Source organism: Chiloscyllium plagiosum, unplaced genomic scaffold (assembly GCF_037043375.1).
Source record: "Chiloscyllium plagiosum isolate Xiang-an unplaced genomic scaffold, Cpla_swu_hap1 HiC_scaffold_12, whole genome shotgun sequence".
NCBI lineage: Eukaryota > Metazoa > Chordata > Chondrichthyes > Orectolobiformes > Hemiscylliidae > Chiloscyllium > Chiloscyllium plagiosum.
In genome coordinates this window covers 68,338,527-68,363,364 of record NW_028270150.1, presented here as the reverse complement: position 1 = coordinate 68,363,364, position 24,838 = coordinate 68,338,527, and the positions used below count along the sequence as shown (strand labels likewise).

The following is a 24,838-nucleotide window of genomic DNA, read 5'->3' as shown; positions in this document are numbered from 1 at the left end:
CTCCCCGGTCATGATGACTATTGTTAATCCATATTTTGTTCCAAATGTGAGCAAATCCTGTCCCTAAGAATCTTCTCTGATAATTTCCTGGATTATCCCCGTTGCCCTTCTCAAACAAAGGAACAACACTGGTTATTCTCCATTCTCCAAGGACCTTACCAGTGTCTAAAGAGGACACAAAAATCTCCTCACTTGCGTCTCTCAGTATCCTGGGATAGACCCCATGTGGCCCTGGGTTTATCTACCTGAATGTTTTTCAAGAAAGCCAACTCTCCTTCATAATATTGATGCCCCAGAATATCAATATACTCCTCCCTAATCTTACTATCATCCATTCCCTTCTCCATGGAGAATATCAATGTGATGTATTCATGAAGAACCTCATCCAATTAATTTTTGTTTCCATGCATGCATTCTCTCCTTTGTGCTTGAGTGTACTTACCCTTTCCCTAGCTACCCTCTTGCGCCTAATATACATGTAAAATGGCTTAGATTCACCTTAATCCAACTTACCAAGATGTGGTGGTGCCGATGTTGGACTGGGGTGGACAAAGTTAAAAATCACATAATACCAGGTTATAGTCCAACAGGATTACTTGGAAGTACAAGCTTTCGGAGTCTGCTCCTTCATCAGGTAGCCAAGGACATCCTTTGGCCCCATTTAACCCTCCTCACAGTTGTTTAATTTCTTGCTCACTTCCTTTAAATTTCTCAAGAGCCTTGTTTGATTTGAGTTTCCTAAACCTTACATATGCCTCCTTTTCCTTTTTGACTAAATTTACAATGTCCCTTGTCATCCAGGATTCATGAACATTGCAAACCTTATCTTTCATCCTCACAGGAGCATGCTGGTCCCAAAATCTGATCATCTGGAATTTAAAAGACTTCCACATGACAGATGTGGATTAATCATCAAGTAGCCACCCCACTTAAATTTCTCCACTTTCTGCTTAATACTGTTGTAATTAGCCTTCCCCCAATTTAGCACTTCACCCATAGACCAGTCTTATCCTTCTCTTAAATATCTTAAAATTTACGGAATTATGGTCACTGTTACCAAAATGCTCCCTCACTGAAGCTTTGGTCACCTGGCCAGGCTCATTCCCCAATACAAGGTCTAGTAAGGCCCCTTTCCTAGTTGGACTATCTATGTATTATTTCAAGAAACCCTCCCAGATGCACCTGACAAATTCTGCCCCAATAAGGTACCCAGCACTAAATATTGCAGAAATATAACAGCCCCACATATCTAAGATTACCAATGGGGAAAAAAAATAGGAAATTGTAGTGTAAATGGAAGTAGAAAATAATAAACACATAGTCAATCAATCTGCAATAGCCAAACAATGACAAATTAATTTCAAAGTCGATGATTGCCACTCCATTCACTTTAGATCTAACAAGAATAGAAAACATACTTCTTTTTAGGTCGGGAAACACTAGAAATAGTGAAAATATGTGATTTCAGCGACATTGATAATTAAAATAGTTCAAAACTCTGTCACCTCCCATTTCTGGAATGTTATAGTGTCAATATTGGCAAATGAACTAACAGCTGTTAATTTGGTTCAGAGAGGAATGGAAACTGAAGATGTGTTTAGGAAATAAATCATCAGTTACAATATAGACATGAAATAGAAAAACACATGAGTTTTATTGCAGCATTAGAATTAGGAAAATGTTGTAGATAATTACCATATTTTAATTTAGTGTAGTAGTGAGATATGAATGTGGATGAAAAGATGCAATTAATCTAGGAATATATAAAAGTTGTATACAATTAATTTATTTTAATTAAGCAGTACCAGATGTTGATTCTATCATCCAAACCTTGCAATAATTTAATTCCTGACAGTTTGCTAAAATTATTTAATTATGACTTAGAAGCCATAGTTGAGAGAAGTAGGAATTATTTTCAAGTTCTCCTTTTTTTTCCTGTGTTCTCTGACAGATTTTATGCCCAATATGCATTTGGGTTTTTAGTCATGGTTTATTAGCTGTGGAACATTGATGGAGGTGGGGGTCTTGTGTTATTGCATAGAATTATGAATCCCAATTCAAACTAGGATTGATTTGAGGGTGCAGCTAATTGGACATCACGTTCAACTCAACTTGCCAGATGGAAGCCTAGTCATTCCAATTCTGATTTGAATATACAAGACATGATTCCCATTGGTTTCAATGGCACCTCGGCTGGAGGTTGTAGTTGGGCAAGGTGACCTCAGTTGGGAATTCATTCAAGCAGCTGTCAGGAGTAAGTAACTGGCATTGGGCAGTGAAGTTTGGAGTCTCAAATTTCATTTCGAGAAGTTTGCAGGCATATGCTTTCTGGATCACAGAAAAATCTTTAAAAATGTAACTGCTTATTTTAGTAATTTGCTGGGCCACTGATTCTTCTGGTATCAAGCATGAACACAGCTGTCAGCAAGTTAAAATATAGTTGGTGTCTAAATTGCACAATAGTGTATTATTTGAGTATCAATGAGACCCTCTTCTGTCTGGATTGTAACCTTCTCTCGCTGACTAGGGCATGCCTGTATAAATGGTGGGCAACACAAGGTAAGCGAGTATTGTGTAAAAAGGTCACCACAACTATTGCATCCTCAGTCACATCAGGCATTCAGAAATTAAAATCAGGGCTTTTAATTTTAATAATGAAACAGGTGACAGAGAAAGATGTGACATATGTTCGTGTTTACACCTGAATGGGCCTATTTGCTCCAGGTAATTATCCCTCCTTTTACCCAGCGTATACATTTTTCCAAATTGTTACCCAATTTCCTTTGAAATGATTACACTGTCCCTGTGACAACAAACAACAATGCCATGTTCTAATAACTGTGTTCTGAAAATAAACTCATCTAACCTCATTTCTGTTTTTCTAGAAATAATCATATAAGGAAAAGTCTATTCAGAGAATTGCCCACAAAACCACAGTTTAATCACAATCATGGAGTACAGACGCTTTTAGAGTATGCATGACGTCTGGTGATTAAAACATTGATTAGTGCTTTACAGATTAACAAAGATGTTAGAAATCAATTATTTTATCTTTATTTTTGTTACTAATAAACCTGAATTTCAACATTACTATCTAAATGTTTTTATTTAATCATACATGACATAAAACATGCATTAGATGTTAGTAACGCATCACAATATACCAATTGAAGAATCAAAATGTGGTTCTTGGCTCTAGAATGGTTAAAAGTAGCAGCAAATGTCAATTAACCTTGGCAAAACCTAGGAAATATCTATTGTTCTAGATAGAATGACAATGAATTTGAGATCTGTTTATTCAATATGACTATTTGCTAAACCACAGAGTTGACCTATGGCAAGTTTGATTGTCTTTTCTGCAGAGCTAGGGTTCTATTAAGAGAAATGTTACTTCTGTAGCACATGGGATAAAACTTTAATTAGACGCACTTCCTTGTTACATTTTTGCAATATGATTGCAAAAGCATTTAATGAGTGGGAAAGCTAAGAAATTGATTCGCCCATCTCATCCTGAAGATATGTACTTGTTTACTTGACTGGGAACAGCAAGAGTGACAATTGAAGAAAAATAGCATGTATTCACACTGATTTGCAAAGTTGCATTTACCAAGACTCCGGATGTAGATCTATACTTCTTAGTTTGATACATAAATGGTAATTAGAGATCTATCATTTTATAATGTAAAAAACCCCCTGAAAACCAAAGTTTTCCAGCTTTTCCAGAATGGAATAAACTCAAACTAAGTATTTGACATAACAGCACTTGACAGCATCTCAATTTTGAGTGGTTACAACAATACAAAGCTCACATTCAGGCACAGGATCATTCATTTCCTTCATGTTATCATATCCTGCCTCTGTTCTGGTTTCCATGAGAAATGACAGATCCTTTGTGCTTTTAAGCAATCCAAAGATACCCCAATGATATTTGTTGGTTACAAATATGGAGTAAAAATGAGTTTTCAGCCTTGAGACAAGGTGCCTTGACTCTAATACCCTTCTAAAAAAGGTGGTCAGATATTTACTGTGAAACTCACTGGTCTGTGGGCAGCTCCAATGCAGCTCTCAGTTGAACACAAAATTACTTTACGAAGACCACTTTTGGAATACTGCATACAATTCTGGTCTTACAGTTCTGGGTAACTTGAAAGCGTTCAGAAAAGATTTACAAGGATATTGCCAGCGTTGGAGGGTTTGAGCTAACGGAAGAGGCTGAATAGGCTAGGGCTATTTTCCCTGGAACATCAGAGACTGAGGGGTGACCTTATTGAAGTTTATAAAATCATGAGGGGCACAGATAGGGCGAATAGCCAAGGTCTTTTCCCAGGGTAGGCAAGTCCAGAACTTGAGAGCATAGGGGTAAGATGAGGTTGGAAAGATTGAAAAGGGACCTAAGGGGCAACATTTTAATGCAGAGGATGATGCATGTATGGAACAAGCTTCCAGAGGAAGTGGTGGGAAGCTGGTATAAACACAATACTTAAAAGTCATCTGGATGGGTACATGAATAGGAAGGGTTTAGAAGGATATGGGCCCTGCTCCTCAGATGCTGCCAGACCTAATGTGCTTTTCCAGCATCACACTCTCGCAAATTTGCAGACTGTAAGCACTGCCCATTTTTGACCAATTTCAGATCAGAGTTATGAAACAGTTTTCAACTTCTCACTAGCACAAGGCATCTGTCAGAACTGCTGTACCATGACCCAGTTTAGGCAGCAGTGGACTTGGGCCGATATGACATTGGGTCTATTTCAGCTGACCATTGTGTACAGAGCTTCACAATGCAAATTGATTTGTTTTATGTCAATTTAATCCTTCAACCGATATACAGCATGTAAAAAATTTGTTCACCATAGCTTCTCTTTAGGGTAGGTAGCTAAGTTATAATAAAATGGCCACAAGATCAGAATTAGATGCAAATTTACTTTCAAGAACTAAGCATTTACTGAGCATTTGTCCGAAACCATTGGTTCAATCAAGTAAAAGACATTCAATTTCACCATTATAAAGCAGCACATGGTATATACACAGTATATGCACATTCAATTTCACCATTTTAATGTACCAAATGGCATATATACAGTATGTACATTCTCATATAAGCCTTCATGAAAGCAGTTTAGAACATCCTAACATCAAAGATGAACAGAAAAAAGAAATTATCTGACAGGGTAAATTTCACATTATAGTTTCACCTTGACAGACTTTCCCATGGACAATGCCTAGCAGGAAATTTGGATGTACACAGGAAATGATGTTTCTGATAGTTCATATGAAACATGCATTGTGTTCAAGGTACGATTCGAATTTCTAATATGTTCTCCAACTGTGTGAAATTCACTGACAGAGTGGCAAACTCAAAAAATTATTTCTATTCAGAATTTATTGGAAAGGGAGGAAAGGTCAGTCTCCCACAGTGATAACGCTTGCAAATTGCAGTACGTAGCATTTTTAGCCTATTATGTCAGGTTTTGAGAAGATCAGTGAAAGTTCTAGGAATTAAGTGTAACAGTTGGGAGGTCATGTTGCGGCTGTACAGGACTTTGGTTCGGCAACTTTTGGAATATTGTGTGCAGTTCTGGTCTCCCACCTATCAGACAGATGTTGTGAAACTTGAAAGGGTTCGGAAAATATATGCAAGGATGTTGCCAGGGTTGGAGGGTTTGAGCTATAGAGAGAGGCTGAATAGGCTGGGGCTGTTTTTCCTGGAGCGTCGGAGGCTCAGGGGTGACCTTATGGAGGTTTATAAAATCATGAGGTGCATGGATAGGGTAAATAGACAAAGTCTTTTTCCTGGGTTGGGGGAAGAGAGAACTAGCGAGCATAAGTGAGGATGAGAGGGGAAAGATTTAAAAGGGACATAAGGGGCAATTTTTTCACACAGAGGTGGTGCAAGTATGGAATGAGCTGCCACAGAAAATGATAGAGGCTGGTACAATTACAACATTTAAAAGGCATCTGGATGGGACTAGATTAATTTAGGAGATTTGGTCATCATGGACGAGTTGGACCAAAGTGTCTATTTCGTGCTGCACATCTCTATACCTCTAATCCTTTGCATTTGTTCTGCATTTCTTTCAATAAATCTTAGAAACATGTGAAATGTAATCTCAACCCACACCTCTGCTTTCCCATCTAAAAAGTAATATTCCAATTAACATTTCCATTAATTTATAGGACCCTTGTTTTTAGAATACATATGTTGTGCCCCTTGTGAGTTTGCATATTGCTTTCCATTAACGCTACAGCTTATGATTGGCACATTGGCACAGAATTGTAGCCCTCTTGAAGAATTTTCTGCCACCTGATAATTGTACTGGCATAGTAAGCTGCAACATGATGTTCAGCCAGGCCACACAATACACCTAAGTATGCTACATAGCCTGGCCCTGAAATAGACTGGGCATTACACCACAGGAGTCAAGTGGATGGCACAGGCATTCCACTGGGTGACTGGAAGTTGAAATCACTATCATCATTGAAGTCATGGAAAATAAATCAATATTAACAAAGCAATTACTTAATGTGCTGTTGGCAAATATTTTTAACTGAGTGTATGAACTGTTGCTTGAGAGAACATAATCCTATCGATGAAAGTCAGTGCCAGCATCTATAATGCTATCATCTACAATTCATATTTATTTATTTTCTATTATTAAAGAACACCTACTAAACAGGGAATATGCTTTTGATCTTCCCTTTCATGTGCTTTTCTTTTTTCTCTTCTGTTTTGTTCCTTGCCACAAGGTACTTTCACAAAAGTGCATTTTGTGTTAATAATTAATGTGGTTTTATGCCAACTGTGACATTCATTTGTACTTTCTCAGCATAAATATTTATCAAGCCAAACAAAAGCTAATATAAAGACATTAACAGTGTGCTACTGAGAACTGCTGGGATAACAGCTCAATTCCTCGTCTCCTTTCTATGCATATTTCTGTAATTGAGATTGATAAGAAACCGAAGGCATCTTTTTATCATAATTGCCAATGCAAGATGCATTTCGCTGTGGGTACTTCAAGCTAACAAAGATTTTGTTCAGTAACTAATAAAACAAGAATACAGTTTCAGTAATGCATCTGCCACTGGCCCATTTTGAGAAACACATAATAAAACAAGTATTTAGGATTTGTGCACTGACATGAAAATGAATAGTCTCTTTAGCTTAGTAATGCTGCAAGCTATCGTTCCTTCTCAGTGAATCTGACAACATTGTGGATTGGTGTGAGTTAGCAATGTATTTGTGGCACTATCTGCCACTGTGCAACAGAGTGTAAAAAATTTAATGTTGGCCAAGTACTTATTGCCATTCCTGCTGAGATTATACTGCTGCCAGAAAAGGGACAAATGTCTGGCAAAAATAGAAAAAACTGAAAGTAAAACTCAATCAACTGGAAGTCATTTTTCAAATTGGCACAGGCAATATAAAATTAGCTTTTAATAATACACCAGCTTTTATACAAGTAACCCATTAAATGATCAAACTTTGCCATTTAGTAAATGTAACATATACAACATCGAATGACCAAGTCACTCACATGTTCGTTATTTTGACATGGTGCCTAATGTTGTTTGCATCACTTCAGTAAAATGAATTGCAGCAACTCTGCTTAATTGGGACATGTTTATGGTCTAATAAGGAAATAATGCCCCGTAACCAGTGTTCACCACAGTCTGAGATTAAAGTATGGTAACAGTGAGACCTGATAGACCACAATCTTGGCAAAGATACATAATAACACTTTATTTAGGGTTCATCACCTTTTTAAAGCAATATATCACATTATCCCTAATTCAACACAGGCTCCCCTGAAAACATACCTTTATATCCTGGATTTACCACAGTTTGGAATCAAAATTCATCCAACTTTAACCCAGGTTAGTAACAGACCAAGATCAAAATCTAAATTGCATTTTATCTCAAGGTAATCGCAAAGCACTTTGTTTTAATTTGTGAGAAATCAAACAGCAAAAAGCAAATATGACCAGAAAAATCTTTAAAAAGGATGCAACAAGTTCAAATTAGGGTCCTTTCTACACTGCTATGTGTAAATTAATGAAACCAACAAAATCAGGGAGCTGAATTATTTGCAGACACTGACAATTAGAGTAGTATTATTATTATTAATTATAAACTGTAATTCATACATTACACCCCAGGCTCAGTAACATGACTGGTGTCATGCCATCAGCACTGTTTCAGAAACTGTAAAAAGGCAGAAATATATAGAATACATTATACAAAAGGAACTTAGTTCTAATCATGACTACATCAATTCCAGTTTTAGAATGGAGTCCTGGTAACGAATTTGCCTTTTACAAATGCTATCCTGTAAGCTTGTTATTCAATACAGGGCCAAAGATTCACTTCATATCTCTAACAAGCAATCTTTACTATTTTAATGCTAGTGTTACATCATATTTAATAAACAGAAAAATAAGATAAAGCTGGCTGAAAAGAATTACAGAAAAAAACAACATGAAACGGCTACGGAATCACTGAGTGGTTAGCTTCTAACACTGTCACCAAAGGGTCCATATTCTGTATGTAAGACACTGACTAATCATGAATCACTCATATAAAAGTCCAAATATATATTCTGTAAGTAATTGCTTCTGAAAATTGGTGGCATTACTCAATACTAGCATAGAATGTGTTTTTGATTCCGGCTTTTGTGGCAGAAATCTGCCCGAACTTAAGCAGTCTTGTGTCTGATCATCATTAATGGCTCCTGTGACCTACATACAGGAGACAAATTGATGCAGGCTATCACAAGGAAACTTTCCCATTAAGGGACTTGCAGCAATTCATTGTACAATTGCTGATCCTCTGAGAAATCTCAGGTTACTTTATCCATAGCATGAAAATGTAAAAAATGTTTTGACTTACCAAGCTGTGCCTCCACAGGGTTTAACCTGTTTTCTAAAGGATAAAGGAACTTGGGTGGTTTATCTGTCATTGGAGCTGTAAGAGAAAATATTCACACATTAAATGCCTTGGAACAAAGCATTTTTCAATGATTCACATGAGATTGCAATAACTCCAAACATATCTGGCATAACTCACCTACACAATATACACATATATACAGTGTGCGTGTTTAAACCAGTGGAATTAAACAGGTAAACCAGTGTTACAACACCACAGCCAAAATGTTAATATTTGCAAACTAATCAGAAGCTTTAAATATAAAAGCATTCCTCAATTAGGTTTTTCAAATTGCATAAAAGAGATAATTTTCCCGTATATTAAAACACTACCAGTGCTATTCCATTAGGGCTAAATTGAAAAGCGACGGTGGATTGAAACTAATAAGGCAGGGGCAGCTACAATCTCAATTTGAGAATAGAAAATTGATAAAAATTGCTTTCAAAAATCCTTTAGCAGAACTAAGTTTTAAAAATATTTCACTGGTGCAACACAGAAATTGTTATCAAAAAACTACATTGGGAAAGGAATCAGGTAACCATAAGAAAATATCTACCATATTAAGGGGAGTGGAATGAAATTAGATAGTGTGCATTACGAGACAATACACCAAGTATAGGCTAGTAACAGAAAGGAAGATCTCTGGTAGGTTGGCAGAGTAGCCTTAAATATCTAGCTGCACAACATGACTTGTTTTGTTTTAAAGAAACCTCTAGATGTACAAGATTCTGACAGGTTTACTGACAGTGGGCAAGGAAAAACTTGGCTGATTATTCAAGAACTAGCAGACACAAAGTTAAACAAGGCTTGCAGGGGGATGGTCTTTAACTCACTGCCCATGAGGTTGGTGAATGTAGAAACAATCAATTACATCGAAAAAGAATTAGATGGTCACATAAAGGAAGGAATTAAACTTGTAGGGTTATAGGGACCAAGTAGGGGAGTTGAACTTATTAAATGGATCCTTTGGGAGCCAGTGTAGACTCGATGGGGTGATTCACCTCTTTCTGTTCTATAAATGACTGACTGCAAAATCCAGGCTAATGTGGATATTTTAAAGATGATGATGAAGCTATGATAGTTTCAGTCTGTGGGGACTTAACGTAATAACTAAAGCTCAGATTTATACAGCACTTTTATTGCAATAAAGTCTCAAATCCCATTGCATTATAAAACAAAATATGACATCACAACATACAGGAGATACTAGGGCAGATAACTAAAAGCTTTGTTAAGGAGCTAGGTTTTAGAAGTGCTCCCTTAAGGAAGAAAGGCAGATAGGGAGGCAGAGAAGTTTGTGGAAGGAATATGAGATGTTGGGATCCAGCTAGCAAGAAGTATAGTCCCAGTGTTAGATTGATTAAAATTGGAGTTGTTCAAAAGTACAGAATTTGCAGGGTGTTGATATCTGTGAGGTTGTGAGGCTAGAGAGGATTATAGAGATAAAAAGGGGGCAAGATCATGGAGAGGTTTGAAAGCAAGGATGAGAATTTTGCATTCAAGGTAGTTAAACAGAGGCAGTACAGGCTTGTGAACACGGACGTGTTGGGAGAATGCCATTTGGTATGAGTTGGGGCACAGCAGCAGGATTTTGGATGACCTCAAGTTTATAAGGGGTAACATATGGGAGGCTAACCAGGAACGTGTTCACCTGTCACATCTAGAAGTAACAAGATGGTGCACATGAATCAATGCTGTCTCTGTGACCTTTTCAGTGGCTAAAGAATGGTATACAATCATTCATTCAGATTAGATTAGCTACAGTGTGAAAACAGGCCCTTTGGCCCAACTAGTCCACACTGACCCTCCAAAGAGTAACCCACCCAGACCCATTTCCCTCTAGACTAATGCACCTAACACTATGGGCAATTTAGCATGTCCAATTCACCTGACCTGCACATCCTTGGACTATGGGAGGATATGGGGAGAACGTGCAAACTCCACGCAGACAGTCGCTCAAGGCTGGAATCAAGCCTGGGACCTTGGTGTTGTGGGGCAGCAGTTCTATCCACTGAGCCACCGTGCATTTGAGCAACTTCCATCATTCTATGAGATTATGACTCATTTGTATCATAACCCCATTTGGACTGCCTGCCTTCGGCTGGAACCCTCAACATGCTTCCTTAACAAAAGCCTGTAACTGGATTTTGAAAATTGTCCAGCTTCAACAGGACTGATCTCTGAATATTCAGCAGTCATTTGAGACCATAAATAGGCAAATAATTGTGCTCTCGCCATACAAAAATGAAATATTGTGAATTTCAATGCCAACTTTCCTACAAAAGAAACTGTCTGTGTGGGTTTCTTCCGACAGTGCAGAGATGCGTAGAATAGGTAGATTTGTGATGCTAAAGTGCCCGTAGAGTCCAGGGATGCAGGATGTTTGGATTAGCCATAGGAAATGCTAGGTTCCAGGGATAGGGTCGGGGTTGGGTCTGGGTCTGGGTGGGCTTGTCTTTAGAGGATCAGTGTGAATGGCTTGCTTCCACACAGTAGGGATTCGATGATTCTATGATGTTTCTTTTTTCTTTCATGGGATGTGGGCATCGATGACAATGTGAGTTTTGTAGAAATTCTTCATTGCTTCACTAAATCTATTGAACCCATGATTTACAATATGTGTACATTTAAAGAGAACATATATTGAAATATCTTATAGGGCTCATGGTACTGTCTGCTGTGCACATGTGCAGCCCAAGATGACAAAAGTTTTCTCTCATCATGGATACATTTCCTGGTGAAATCCCTCTGTTATTTTGTTTCAAAATCATCAAATAGTTAATAGATTCATAATCTCACTGAGCATTTTTTATTGCTAAGAAAGCTTTTATTAATTGGATATGAGTGTCTTCAAATTTGGATTATTTCTGTATTTATCAATTGTACTTGAGTATATTCCTGTTATATGTATCCCTATTCCTGTGAAGTTATGGTGTCTCTGAAGCAGAAGAAAGACCTGTACAATAACTATGCAGATTCTTTTGCCCAATTTGCACAGTTCAAGCATGTTATTTTAAGAGAACAATTAAACAAAATAAATAAAAATTCTAGAGTTACATGTTTAATATGTCCTTTATATGGCCAATTTTAAATTTCAGAGATAATGTTATAGAGATAAAATGTTGTGACCTTCTGCTCAGTAAACTGCAACTTCCTTGTCCACTTAAGTAATTGGGGGTAAATGATAAAATATTGATTACACAAACAAAATACCCTGCAATAATTTATTATTTAACGCTTCTAGTTTAGGGACCTTCCTGTATCTAATAACACATAAAACACACAAAGTATGTGCATGTGTCTGTTTTCATTGCTTTTTTATTCCCTTGGACAGGCTTTATTAGAGGTTATATCCAGAGGTTAGGAAACCACTCCACAACACACATGGATAACCAGGCGACTCTCCTGCTCTATCCACCTTCCAAAGGTGCAATAGAAGGAATTACAGATTGACAATCAACCTGTTAGCCATGCTATGAGTGCACCTCTGTGACCATCATGTTCTGGGTTGGAACTTAAACCCAGAGCAGGGATGTTACACACTACATCACAAGATTTCCCTTCATATCTTCATAAGCATTATATTAAATGTTGTGATACATTAGACAGCCTCACAGAGTATCTTTTCTATGAAATTATAAGGAAAATCACACGTCAGATGTCAGATGTCCTCATGTCAGATAATAAAGCCTAGGTTAAGGGGGGATTTTAAGATTTTGAAAGGAATTACAAGGAAAACACATCTTCATGAAAACAGAATTCAAAGTTTGGAACTCTATCCCCTCAATTAATCATTTTAAATTTGAGATCAATAGTTTGTGTTCACCAAAGGTATTAAGAGATATAGATGAAAAATAGTTAAATAGAATTAGAATACAGATCGGTTATGATAGTATTTGAAATGATAGAATTCTTTCTTAAGATGGCAAGGGAGTAACTTAATTCTGAGATTAGGGTCCTGAATGTAAAATAAGGAAACTATGATGCGATGAGGTGTGAGCTGGTTATGATAATTTTGGGAACATCATTAAAAGAGAAGATGGTGTATAGTCAATGGCAAGCATTTAAAGAGTACATAGTGTGACTGCAAAAAAAATCCTGTTTGCATAATAAGAAGATGGGAAAGGTGGCCTGACCAAAGGGAAATTATGAATAATATTACATCCAAGGATGGCGGCATACAAATTGGCCAAAACAAAAACAAGCAGACCCAAGGACTGGGAGCAGTCAGATTTCAGCAAAGGAAGACAAAAGAATTGATTAAGAGGGGGACAATAAGAGTACAAGAGTAGATCTCTAGGGAACTTTCAAACTGATTGTAAGTTCTACAGGTACATACAGAGAAAATGATTAATGAATGCAGAAACAGAGTAAGTGAAACGGGGAACAAAGAAAAGGCAGACCAATTTAACACTTATTTTGTCTCTGTCTTCACAAATGAGAGCACAAACAATGTTTCAAAAGTGTTGGGAATGCAGTGTCTAGTGAGAGAGAGAGGAACTAAAGGAAGTGGTTTTGGGGAAATGGATGAGATCATTGGTAAACCCAGGGCCCAATACTCTACATCCCAGAGTACTTAAGGAATGTGGCCTAGAAGTATTTGATGCATTGGTCATCATCTTTCAAGATTCTATTGACTCTTTGGATTGAAAGGTGGCCAATGTAACCCCACTATTTGAAGGAGGTAGTAAAGAGAAAACAGAGGATTATAGACTGGTTAGACTAACATTGGTAGTAGGGAAAATATTAGGGTCCATCATTAAAATTTAATAACAGAACACTTGGGAAACAGTGACAACATCAGACAGAATCAGCATGGATATATGAAAGGGAAGTCATGCTTGACAAATGGACTGGAACTTTTCAAGAAAGTAACGAATAGACATTTGATAAGCTAATGGCTGTGGTTTCCTAGGAGGTTCAGATGGCTATCAATAAGGTCTCATAGAAGAGACTGACATGTAAAATCTTTTTCCAAATGGGAGGCAGTGACTAGTGGGATAAAGCAGGGATTAATATTTGGATCCCAGCTATTCACAATATATATTAACAATTTCGTTGAGGGAACTGAATGTAATATCTCCAAGTTTTCAGACCATGAAGCTGGGTTGGATGGTGAAGTGTGAGACAGATGCAGAGATATTTCAGTGTGATTTGGTGAAGTTGAGGGAACAGATAACTGAATGGCAGATGAAACATAATGTGAATAAACGTGAAGTTTGGTTGCAAAGGCAGGAAGGCAGATGATCTAAATGGTAATAGATTGGGAAAAGCGAAGTTTATGTTTATGTCCTAAGCTTAAATTTATGTTCTACAATCAGTAACTGAGTGAAACATTGACCATTTTCCTTGCAGGTATCGGCACATAGGTGCAGAATCCCTCTTCAGAGAAGAAAACCTGGCTTAAAAATTCATCAAATTGGCAATAGATTCTTGATCAATAAAGTCACTCCAAAAAAAACTTAGACAACATTAAATGTCAAACTATTAGAAGATGACCAAAAGTCTGAAGCCATTGTTCAAGACAGCAGCACTTTCAAGCTCTTTGTTTGGAACAATAATAGCAATACTAACTAAGGCGTGTCTCAACGTGTGGTTTCTCCCATTTACTGAAGCTGTGTTCAATATTTTATGACACACGCAAGCTGCATATCAAAAAGGAGTACTGAGCAAAGATGTGCAGAAAATCTAATACAGCCCAAAATGCTGCGTAAAGCTGAATAGCCAGACATATACAGTTTTCATTTAACGCCAAATACAAGTGATGTTATAAACGTTATACCCTTGAAATGCAAATGTAGGGATGAAGTTCAGGAAATGCATCGAACAATGCAGCATTGAGATCCTAACCAAAAAGTATATACAGTCAATTAGACACACTGTATTAATGTTAGAAACTGATGCATTCACTACAATCAAGATAATTTATCCCAGAATAACACAGGCATGACTGCTCACATTATCCTGTTACACATTCGCGATGAAATCTACATAGATAAATGGCACAGTGTAGTGAAGTTCACACATGACAAACTCACTGCCGATCATGAATCTCAGATTCCCTGAATTGACACTGTTAGTCTCAGATGTCAATATGGTTCTTCTGGATGTATGCCAAAAACCTTCTACAATGTTAAAACAAATGAACCAGTCATTGTTGATTTGCTAAGGTGCACAGGTTTTCACATCATGATGATCCAGGAGGTAGCAAACACATCTGTTGTGACACCAAGAATCACAGACAAAAGAATTGATTTAAGTCACTTTGGTCATAACCAAGTGGAACAAATTTAACATGCCAGATCTGACAATGACCCACTACATGAGCTGAAAGGTACCATCATTACCAGGTGGCCTGAACATATTTAGCAGGTTCCCAAGCTAGTCCTTTTAGTCATTTTTAAGGCTAAATAGATATTGATTCCCAAGATCTTGCATCAAGACATTTTCAACTACCTTCACACTGGTTACAACTCTTCAGTGAAAGCCAAAGATTGACACATAAACCTGTCTGTTGGCTTGGCATCAAAAACAACATGGATCAATGGATACAATTGTTCAAAGCATGTCAATTTCATCAATCCCAGCAGTGTGGCGAATAACTTACATTGCATAAAATATCCCTTGCATCATGGTCCAAGACTGCTACAATCTATTTCAAGTCAACAGTTATGGCTGTATGTAGGTAACAGATTACCAGATTTTCTTTTGTCAGAAAAATCAAGGATACTATCAAGCCCAGAGTCAATGGTACGTAAATTGCTATTTTCATGATTGGCATTCCACAAAGTATCATGTCAGACAAAGGTCCTCAGTAAATTGGTAAGCCATCCCAAGATATGTGCAGGTAATATGTGCAGGTGGCTCAGTGGATAATACTGCTGCCTCGTAGCACCAAGGACTTGGGTTTGATTCCTACCTCAGATGACTGTTTATGTGGAGTTTGCATGTTCGCCCTGTGTCTGCGTGGGTTTCCTCTGGGTGCTCTAGTTTCCACCCACAATCCAAAGATGTGCAGGTCAGGTGAATTGGTCATGCTAAATTGCCCATAGGAAATGGGTCTGGATGGGTTACGCTTCGGAGGGTCGGTGTGGACTTGTTGGGCCGAAGAGCCTGTTTCCACACTGTAGGGAATATAATCTAATCTAATAAGGATCCCAGCACAGCACAGCCTTTCCATGTTATCCACAATGGCTTGACAGAGCACACTTCACCTACACTTAAAGCAAAGATTGCAAAGTACAAGGAAATACATCAAGACTTCAGGATTGCCATGCTGATTTTGCAATCTACACCTTAAGGCAAAGATCTACCCTCACATCCAACTCCTATGTTTGGAAGTCAGGTCCATACACTCTTTCTAGCTTATATATTGCCTCCTAATCAAAGGTATGTGAATCCTTGCAGGAAATAAGAGAGAGAGAAAATGGTACAGGAGCATGACAGAATAGCATTTTTAAATATACCTCAGCTTCACCTCGGTCTAGGTGTGAGACCACAAGGTACTCACATCAGCATTTAGATACTTGGAAGGGCACTGAAAAACATGTGCTTAACACAGATCATATGATGTTGCTATGAGCAATGGTCATGTTTTAAGAGAGAACCAAAGAAAAATTCAAATTATATAATGAAGTCCAAGATAATTCAAAGCAATGATTCAGACAGTGAAAGTATTGTATAAACACCAAATAAGAAGACATCCACAATGGGTAGTCTACAACAGCAGGTAACACTCAACAACATGAAATTGGGCAGCCACGTCCTGAGACCTGTACAAGAACTCCAATGATTGTGTTTCATGTAAACTGAAATGTTATCTTAGTGTAATGATAATGTGAGTAAATGTATCTCTGTTATTTTTGATCTGTATCTTTACCCATGTTTCTCATGTGAGAGTCAGTTAGTCAACTAGCTTGAAAGCAGACGATTCAAATGTCTAGGATGGAGCACTTAAATAAATTACAACTCTTACGAATAAATTTTCTGATACATAATCTCGGTAAGAAACCAGTCTCAGTGTTCATGATATGAGAGTTAACATATAACTTTAGAGAGCACATCACAATGCTTGTGCTTTAAAATCAGTTGAAAAACGCATCAGATAGTTTACATGTAATACACGGAACATGCAACTCGCAGCCAGCTCCTGTAATGATCTTAATTATTTTGGAGAGAGGTAGACAACAGTATTCCATTAAGTGGTGATTTCCAACAGCCTGATGTGTAAGGGTTCTTTCATTTCTTTGTGTAGTTCAAATGGTCATTCCCACGCAGAAAATGTCACTCCAATTTAATTGCAAGAATTTGTTACAAATGCTAATTAACAGAAGCCCTTAAGTGTTGGCATTTCTAATTTTCCATTGTACCTGTCATCACTTAATGGCCTGCGGCTCCTAACAACCACATTGAAGTATGTAATGGCTTCTTTACGTGGATAGCTTCCATTTGGAAACTTAATTACTGTGTTCTTCTTTTTTTAAAAAGAAAAAGTGGGTCATGTCCAAGCACTGGTGCAATATTCAGCTTATTAAATGTGGAATATGAAATAATGGATTTATAATAACTCAAGTTAAAGTAATGAAATAATGGATTTGTAATAACTAAAGTTAAAAGCATAAGATGACTTTAAAATAAAATTCAGACTATTCCCTAAATATTCCTCATGTTAATCATTTTCATTGCAGTTGCTGATCTCACCAACTCGCTTCTGAAAATGATAGACTGTCAGAAAAATCCAAAATTAATTCCAACTTCTCTTAACCCGGAAATTCCTTTCACTCCAAATAAATAGATATTTTTACCTTAAAGAAAGTAATGTCTTACCTTTTCCTTCTAGTGAAATATTCTAAATTCCAATAAAACTTGTTCAAAGTATTTCCATTTTCTTATTTTTTTCTGAGAAAAGAACTTTAAATTGATAGCCCATCATTACAGTCTTTCTAACTGGAAGAAAATGATCTTCGAGACAAAGTCTATCAAAACCTTTCAAATCTTAAATACACCATCTTTTAACCCTCTCTGCTCTACTTCCAGTGTCTTCTGTTTAAACATAATTCTTCATTCTTATCATCATTCTGGTGGCTAGGCCTTTTAATGTCTATTTTACACCCCTGTAAAATGTACATAATGAGGTCCAATTTCCACTTCATTGCTGGCACAAACAAATGATGGAAGAAATGGGTTTTCACAACATTCTGGTGGCTGAAACAAATGGAGTTTGGAATAAATGGAGAATCCAGTCTTCTGCACCACACAGGCAGTAAATATCATTGTGAGTGGAAGGTCCTTGAAGGAATATTGATGCTGCTGTCATTTTTAATCTTATTTCACCAATCTTGGTGTCCTTTTGTAATCAATAAATACAAAAAGATGTAGAATCTCATTGTCCTTGTTAGCATTCACATTTTTTTCAGTACAGTTTATTGATGCTGATACTGTATCACAGATAGTGCTATATATTTCGGGAACCAGACATGCTTTTATTGTTATTACCTGTCATATTTCAAATGGGGGAGTTTGTGAAAGAACAGAGCATTTTTACCATAAAAATATACAACATTTCCAAACACCACAAATACTTCATTTAATCTTCCTTTCCAATGAATAAAGTCAACCTAAGTCTTGCAGTCAGAGTTGAAACTGCAGCAAAGATTTCTGAGATGGTCCCTTTTATAATTTTTCAACCATGTCTTCCACATGTGTTTGAAGCATTAGAAGATCAGCACAGTCCCTACAGGGTAAGACTGCTGAGTGCAAAAGAGAAGTTTGAAGAGAGAGGACACACTTTCACTTCAGGATAGTCACTTCCATGTTTTTAAAAGTCCAAGTCTATGCTGATAGATAAGTGGCTAAATTAGGTAATTAGGTGAGGTTTACAGATAGATGGATAAGTGGGGATTCAGTTTGAGGGAGGATGATTAGTTGGGTTTTGTTAGGGAGAGTAGTTGATAGAGGGGGTTGGGTGGATATTGTCAGGTCCCCTTAATTATATCATCAGGTTGTCAGTGTGTTGTTGATCTGGTCAAGGATTATTTAGGTGTTTGGAGTGGGCAGTCAACTCAGCTGAGATATGCTGGTTATCCATTAGTTAGACTAGGTGTCAAACTAGACAATATATCTTGGGTATGTGTGATAGCAAATTCCATACATCTGACCCAAATGATATTAAAGGAGTATGCCAGCCAATCTGTCCAGTAGCAGTTCAAACTTCCTAAAAATTTCCACAAATATTTATGATCCAGGAATTCACAGGATTCAGGATCTCCCAACTTACATTCCACCTCTGATGATCCAGAGACTGAACATCTATGTCAATAAATACTAACACCAAACATTATAATATATAACTATATCATAAATAAAATGACTTTATCACATCACAGCTAATTCAAATGAAATAAAATTACTTTCGGGGGAGGCAACGGCCAATTGGTACTACCATTAGACTATTAATCCAGAAACTCAGCTTATGTTCTGGGTACCCGGGCTCAAATCCTACACGGCAGCTGATGGAATTTGAATTCAGTAAAATATATCTTGAATTAAGAATCTACTGATAACTATGAAAACATTGCTGATTATTGAAAAAACTCATCCAGCTCACAAATGTCCTTTAGAGAAGGAAATTTGCCATCCTCACCTGCTTCTGGCCTACAAGTGACTCCAGATCCACTGGAACATGTTTGACTCTTAACTGACCTCTGAAATAGCCCAGCAAGCCACTCAGTTGTATCAATCATTATAAGTGTCAACAAAGAAATGAAACCGGACAGACCACTTAGCATTGACCTAGGCACCAGAAAAAACAATGATAGAAATTCCCTTGTCGACCCTGCAAAGTCTCCTTGCTAATATCTGGGGTCTAATGCCATAATTGAGTGAGCTGTCTCACAAACGAGTAAAGCAACAGCCTAACATAGTCAGACTCATGGAATCATACCTTAGAGACAATGTCCCAGACATACCATCACCATCCCTGGGTATATCCTGGCCCACCACAGGTGGCTATACTTTGGTATACAGTCAAGAGAGAGTTGCCCTTGGTGTCCTCAACATTGACTCTGGACCCCATGAGGTCTCATGGTTTCAGATTAAACACAGGCAAGGAAACCTCGTCCCTCAACTGGTGAATCAGTATTACCCATTTTGAACAAGACTTGGATGAAGCACTGAGGGTGGCAAGGGTAAAAAATGCAATGTCGACAGGCGAGTTCAATGTCCATCACCAGTACCAGTGGAAGTACTACTGATTGAATTGGTCAGGTCCAAAAGGATGTAGCAACTGGACTGGTTCTGTGGTACGTGGTGAGGAAACCAATAAGGGGAAATAAACATACTTGACCTCATTCTTACCAATCTGTCAGCTGCAAATGTATCTGTCCATTGTAGTATTGGTAAGAGCAACCACTGCCCAGTCCTTGTCAAGGTGAAGTCCCGTTTTCACATTGAAAATACCCTCTATCGTGTTGTGTGGCACGATCACCATGCCAAATGGGACAGATTGTGAACAGATCTAGCAACTCAAGACTGGGCATCCATGATGTACTATGGGGCATCAACAGCAGCAGAATTGTACTCCAGCACAATTTGCAACCTCATGGAGCAGCATATTCCTCACTCACCAATTGCCATCAAGCCAGGGGATCAACCCTGGTTTATTGGAGCATGCAGGAGCAGCAGCACAAAGCATAGCTAAATGTCATTTTGGTGGAGCTACCAAACAAGATTACCTGTATGCCAAACAGCATAAACAGCAAGTGATTGACAGAGCTGAGCGATCCCACAACCAATGGATCAGATCTTAGCTCTACAGTCCTGCAACATTCAGTCAGAAATGTTGGTGGACAATTAAGCAACTCACTGGAAGAGGAAGGTCCACAAATATCCCCATTCTCAATTATGGAAGTGCTGAGCAGATCAGTGGGCTGAAGCATTTACAGCAATCTTCAGCAAGAAGTAGATGATCCATTTCAGCCCACTCCAGTAGTCCTCAGCCAAGTAGATTCATTCCATGTGATATCAAGAAACAGTTGGAGACACCAGATATTGCAAAGGCTATGGGCCCTGGCAACATTCCAGCAATAGTATTGAAGATTTGTGCTTCAGAACTTTCCCCCTTCCCCTAGCCAAACTCTTCCAGTACAGTTACAACACTGGTATCTGCTTGACAATGTGGAAATTACCTAGGTATGTCCTGTGCACCAAAAGCAGGACAAATCTAACCTGCCCAACGGCTGCCCTATAAATCTACTCTCAATCATCAGTAAAGTGATGGAAGGTATCTTCAACCGTGCTATTAATCCGCACCAACACAGCAATAACCTGCTCAGTGATGCTCAGTCTGGATTCTATCAGGGCCACTCAGGTCCTGACTTCATGACAGCTTTGGTTCAAAAATGGACAAAAGAATAAAATTCAAGAGATGAGGTGAGAGTGACAGCCCTTGACATGGAGGTTACATTTGACTGAGTGTGGAATCAAAGGGGCCCTAGCAAAACTAGAATCAATGGATATCAGGAAGCAAACTTTTCCATGGTTGGAGTCATACCTGGCACATAGTTGTTGGAAGTCAGTTATCTCAGCTCCAGGATATCTTTGCAGGAATTCCTCAGGGTAGTGTCCTAGGCCCAACAATCTTCAGTTGCTTTATCAATGACCTTCCTCCGTGATATGGTCATAAGTGGGGATGTTCACCAATGAATGTGTTCAGCACCATTCGTGACTCCTCAGATACTGAAGCAGTCCATATTCAAACACAACAAGATCTGGACAGTATCCAGGCTTGGGCTGGCAAGTGGCAAGTAACATTTGTGTCACACAAATGCCAGGCAAAGATCTTCTCCAATAAGAGACAATCTAATCATCGCCACTTGATATTCAATGATGTCATCGTCACTGAATCTCCTACTATCAACAACCTGGGGATTACCATTGACAAGAAACATACTGGACTGACAACATAAACAAATCAACTATAAGTGCAGGTCACAGGCCAAGAATACTGGAGTAATTCACCTCTTGACTCCCCAAAGCCTCTCCACCATCCACAAAGCACAAGTCAGGATTGTATGGAATAATACCCACTTTCCTGGATGGGTACAGTACCAACAGCACTCAAGAAACTTGATACTATCCAGGACAGTGCAGCCTGTCTGATTGACACCACATCCACAAGGCTCAACTCCCTCCACCACTGATGCTCAGTGGCAGCAGTATGGACTATCGATAGGATGCACTGCAAAAGTTTTTTCTCAAACCATGACCACTTCCATTTTGAAGAACAAGGGAAGCGGATAGATGGGAACCCCACCACCTGCAAGTTTCCCTCCAAGCCACTCGCCATCCCGATTTGGAAATATATCACTGTTCCTTCACTGTCACTGACTTGGAATTCCCTCCTTCAGGGCATTGTGGATCAACCCACAGCATTTGCACTACAGTAGTTCAAGAAGGCAGTTCATTAAAACTTTCTTGAGGCTAACTAGGGATAGGCAATAAATGCTGACCAGCTGTGAATACATCCCACAAGAGAATTTTATAAAATCCATAAAATGTAACTCGAGAGTCAATGTGATTATGCTGTTTTTTTTAGCTTAATTGATCATGGGATTCAAATCAATTGCATTCTGCAACAAGATTTTGCGATCTATACAGCTAATTTTTAAAAGTTTCCTGGATGTCCATTTTCATTCATAAGATCAGTAATGCCCTCAATATAATTACCATTCATAGTTTGAACTGAACTCATTTTGAGTCTCTCAAGGTGGCATTATGAATTAAACTGGTTATTTTGATGCTCACTGGTTATTTTGAGTCAAACAACATAGATATAGACCCATTGGTCCAACTCATCAATGCTCACTAAGTTTCCAAACTAAATTAGTCGCATTTGCCTGTGTTTGGTGACATGACATCCACAAGCATCCACCCCCTCCACCACTGATGCTCCAGTAGCGGCAGAATGGACTATCTCAGTGTTTAGTACTGCTGCCTCACAGCACCCGTGATCCGGGTTTGATTTCACCCCTGGGCGACTGCGTGGATTTTGCACACTCTCCCCATGTTTGCATAGGTTTCCTTCATGTGCTCTGGTTTCCTCCGACAGTCCAAAGATGTGGATTGGCCATGCTAAATTGCCCAAGGTGCCCAGGGATGTGCAGGCTGATGAATTAGACATGGGAAGTGCAGGGTGACAGGGAATGTGGGAGTTAGCGTGGCAGTGTTGGATCTGTGTGGGATATTCTTCAGAGGGTCGGTGTTGACTCGATGGATCGAATGGCTTGCTTCCACACTGTAGGGATTAGTTGATTCTCTCTCTTCCACTGCCACTTTCACCTCAATTAACAATGCATCAGCAAGGAAAAAGGTTGCATTTCTAATGTGGTCAGTATTATCACCTCACTGGATTGTCTCCCTCCTCTTTAATCACATACTTAACATAAATTAATTACAACCATCTTCTTTCTCCCTGGTATCATGGAAGTTACAAGTAAATATATTGTAGGTTCCAAAATGTGTTTATTAGCTTTTGGATAATCTGATTTACTCACATTCAAGTTGAATTATGAATCAAGCTCAAAATTTTAGAAAACACTTGTTTTTAATTCCAAGCCAATTAATTGTTTATACAAGCATGTAATCAACTTATCTCTATTGGTAATCACAAAGAAAATCTGTTTCAATTTTAGCTAAGTTTTGAGCGTACGAGAAATAATTGAGGCTTTCTTTTAAGGCGCATATTTCCTCAAACACGTTACCCACACGCCAGAAAAAAAATGAAACTTCCATGATCATGATTCTTCCTCCTCTTGGTACATCAAGCTTGGTACATCACCTTATTCCTTACCCCCCTTGGTGTAATTTGTAGCTATCCATCAGTTTCCACAGTGTCAGTTTCTGTCACTCCATGACCAGCTCTTAATAGATTAATTGCCCAGTCATGATGTAATGAGCTTGAATACTCAGGTAAAACTTTGGAAAAGTGTGACTTTTTTTCTCCTGCTTGAATTTCCATAGTTTCACTAATCAATCCAGCTTCAATTTTGCTCACACTTAACTGAGCATTACACAATGTAGTCCTTGTCCAAAACTAAAATGACTTGCAAATTCTATTTGCATTCAACCACCATTTGTTTGCAGATCCATCCTTTACTAGAGGAGATGGTGGCATAGTGGCAATGCCACTGGACTAGGCTAATGTTCTGAGGACATAGGGTCAAATCCCACCATATGTACTAAAAGATTTTAAATTTTTCATCTCAGCTTACTACAAAACTGACTATTACAGTTACACAAACACTGCAGCTGCCTTTATGACAATTCTTCAAATGATTATCACATCGCTTGTACAGTTGTTTTTGAAAGCCTGAAAAGGTGTGATATATTTATGCACAAAAAAAGGTATAAGAGAATCTGTATAGTATTTGGAAAGGTAAATATTGTATGACAAATTCATTAAAGTTCTGTGGGGAAGTAACAAGCAAGGTGGATAAAGAGAAACTGGTACATGCAGTTTGGATTTACAAAAGGCATTGGATAAAGAGCCATGTAAAATGCTGAGATAAAAACTCACGGCATTCTTATATTAGCAAGGATGGAGAATGTGCTATTAACAGGAAACTGAAAGTCAGAATAAATGGATCAGTATCGTGATGGCAAAATGTAACTGGTGAATCAGGAATCAGCTATAGGGATCAGTGCTAGGCCCTGAACTAGTCGTTACCGTATTGAAAATAATGACTTGGGTGAAGGAATCAAATGTATTGAAGCCAAATTTGCTAAAAATATAGAAAGTGGTATGAGGTACATGACTTCCTCCTCACTAAAATCACGTGTTCTAAAAGCTCACAACTCACAGAAATGACATTGAACTGTGAACCATAAATATCCAAACTTCAACACAAAAAA

General features: G+C 38.2%; 1 protein-coding gene across 5 annotated transcripts in view; it reads right to left on the bottom strand.

Moving 5' to 3' along the window:
- The window catches only part of il1rapl1b (interleukin 1 receptor accessory protein-like 1b), a 1,405,689-nt gene that overhangs the window by 397,840 nt on the left and 983,011 nt on the right, over positions 1–24,838 (bottom strand). For all 5 annotated transcript variants that reach the window (XM_043700749.2, XM_087992884.1, XM_087992883.1 and 2 more), the window contains one exon: positions 8,891–8,965. In XM_043700749.2, coding sequence (XP_043556684.1) covers positions 8,891–8,965 — 75 coding nt within the window. The remainder of the gene's footprint in view (positions 1–8,890; positions 8,966–24,838) is intronic.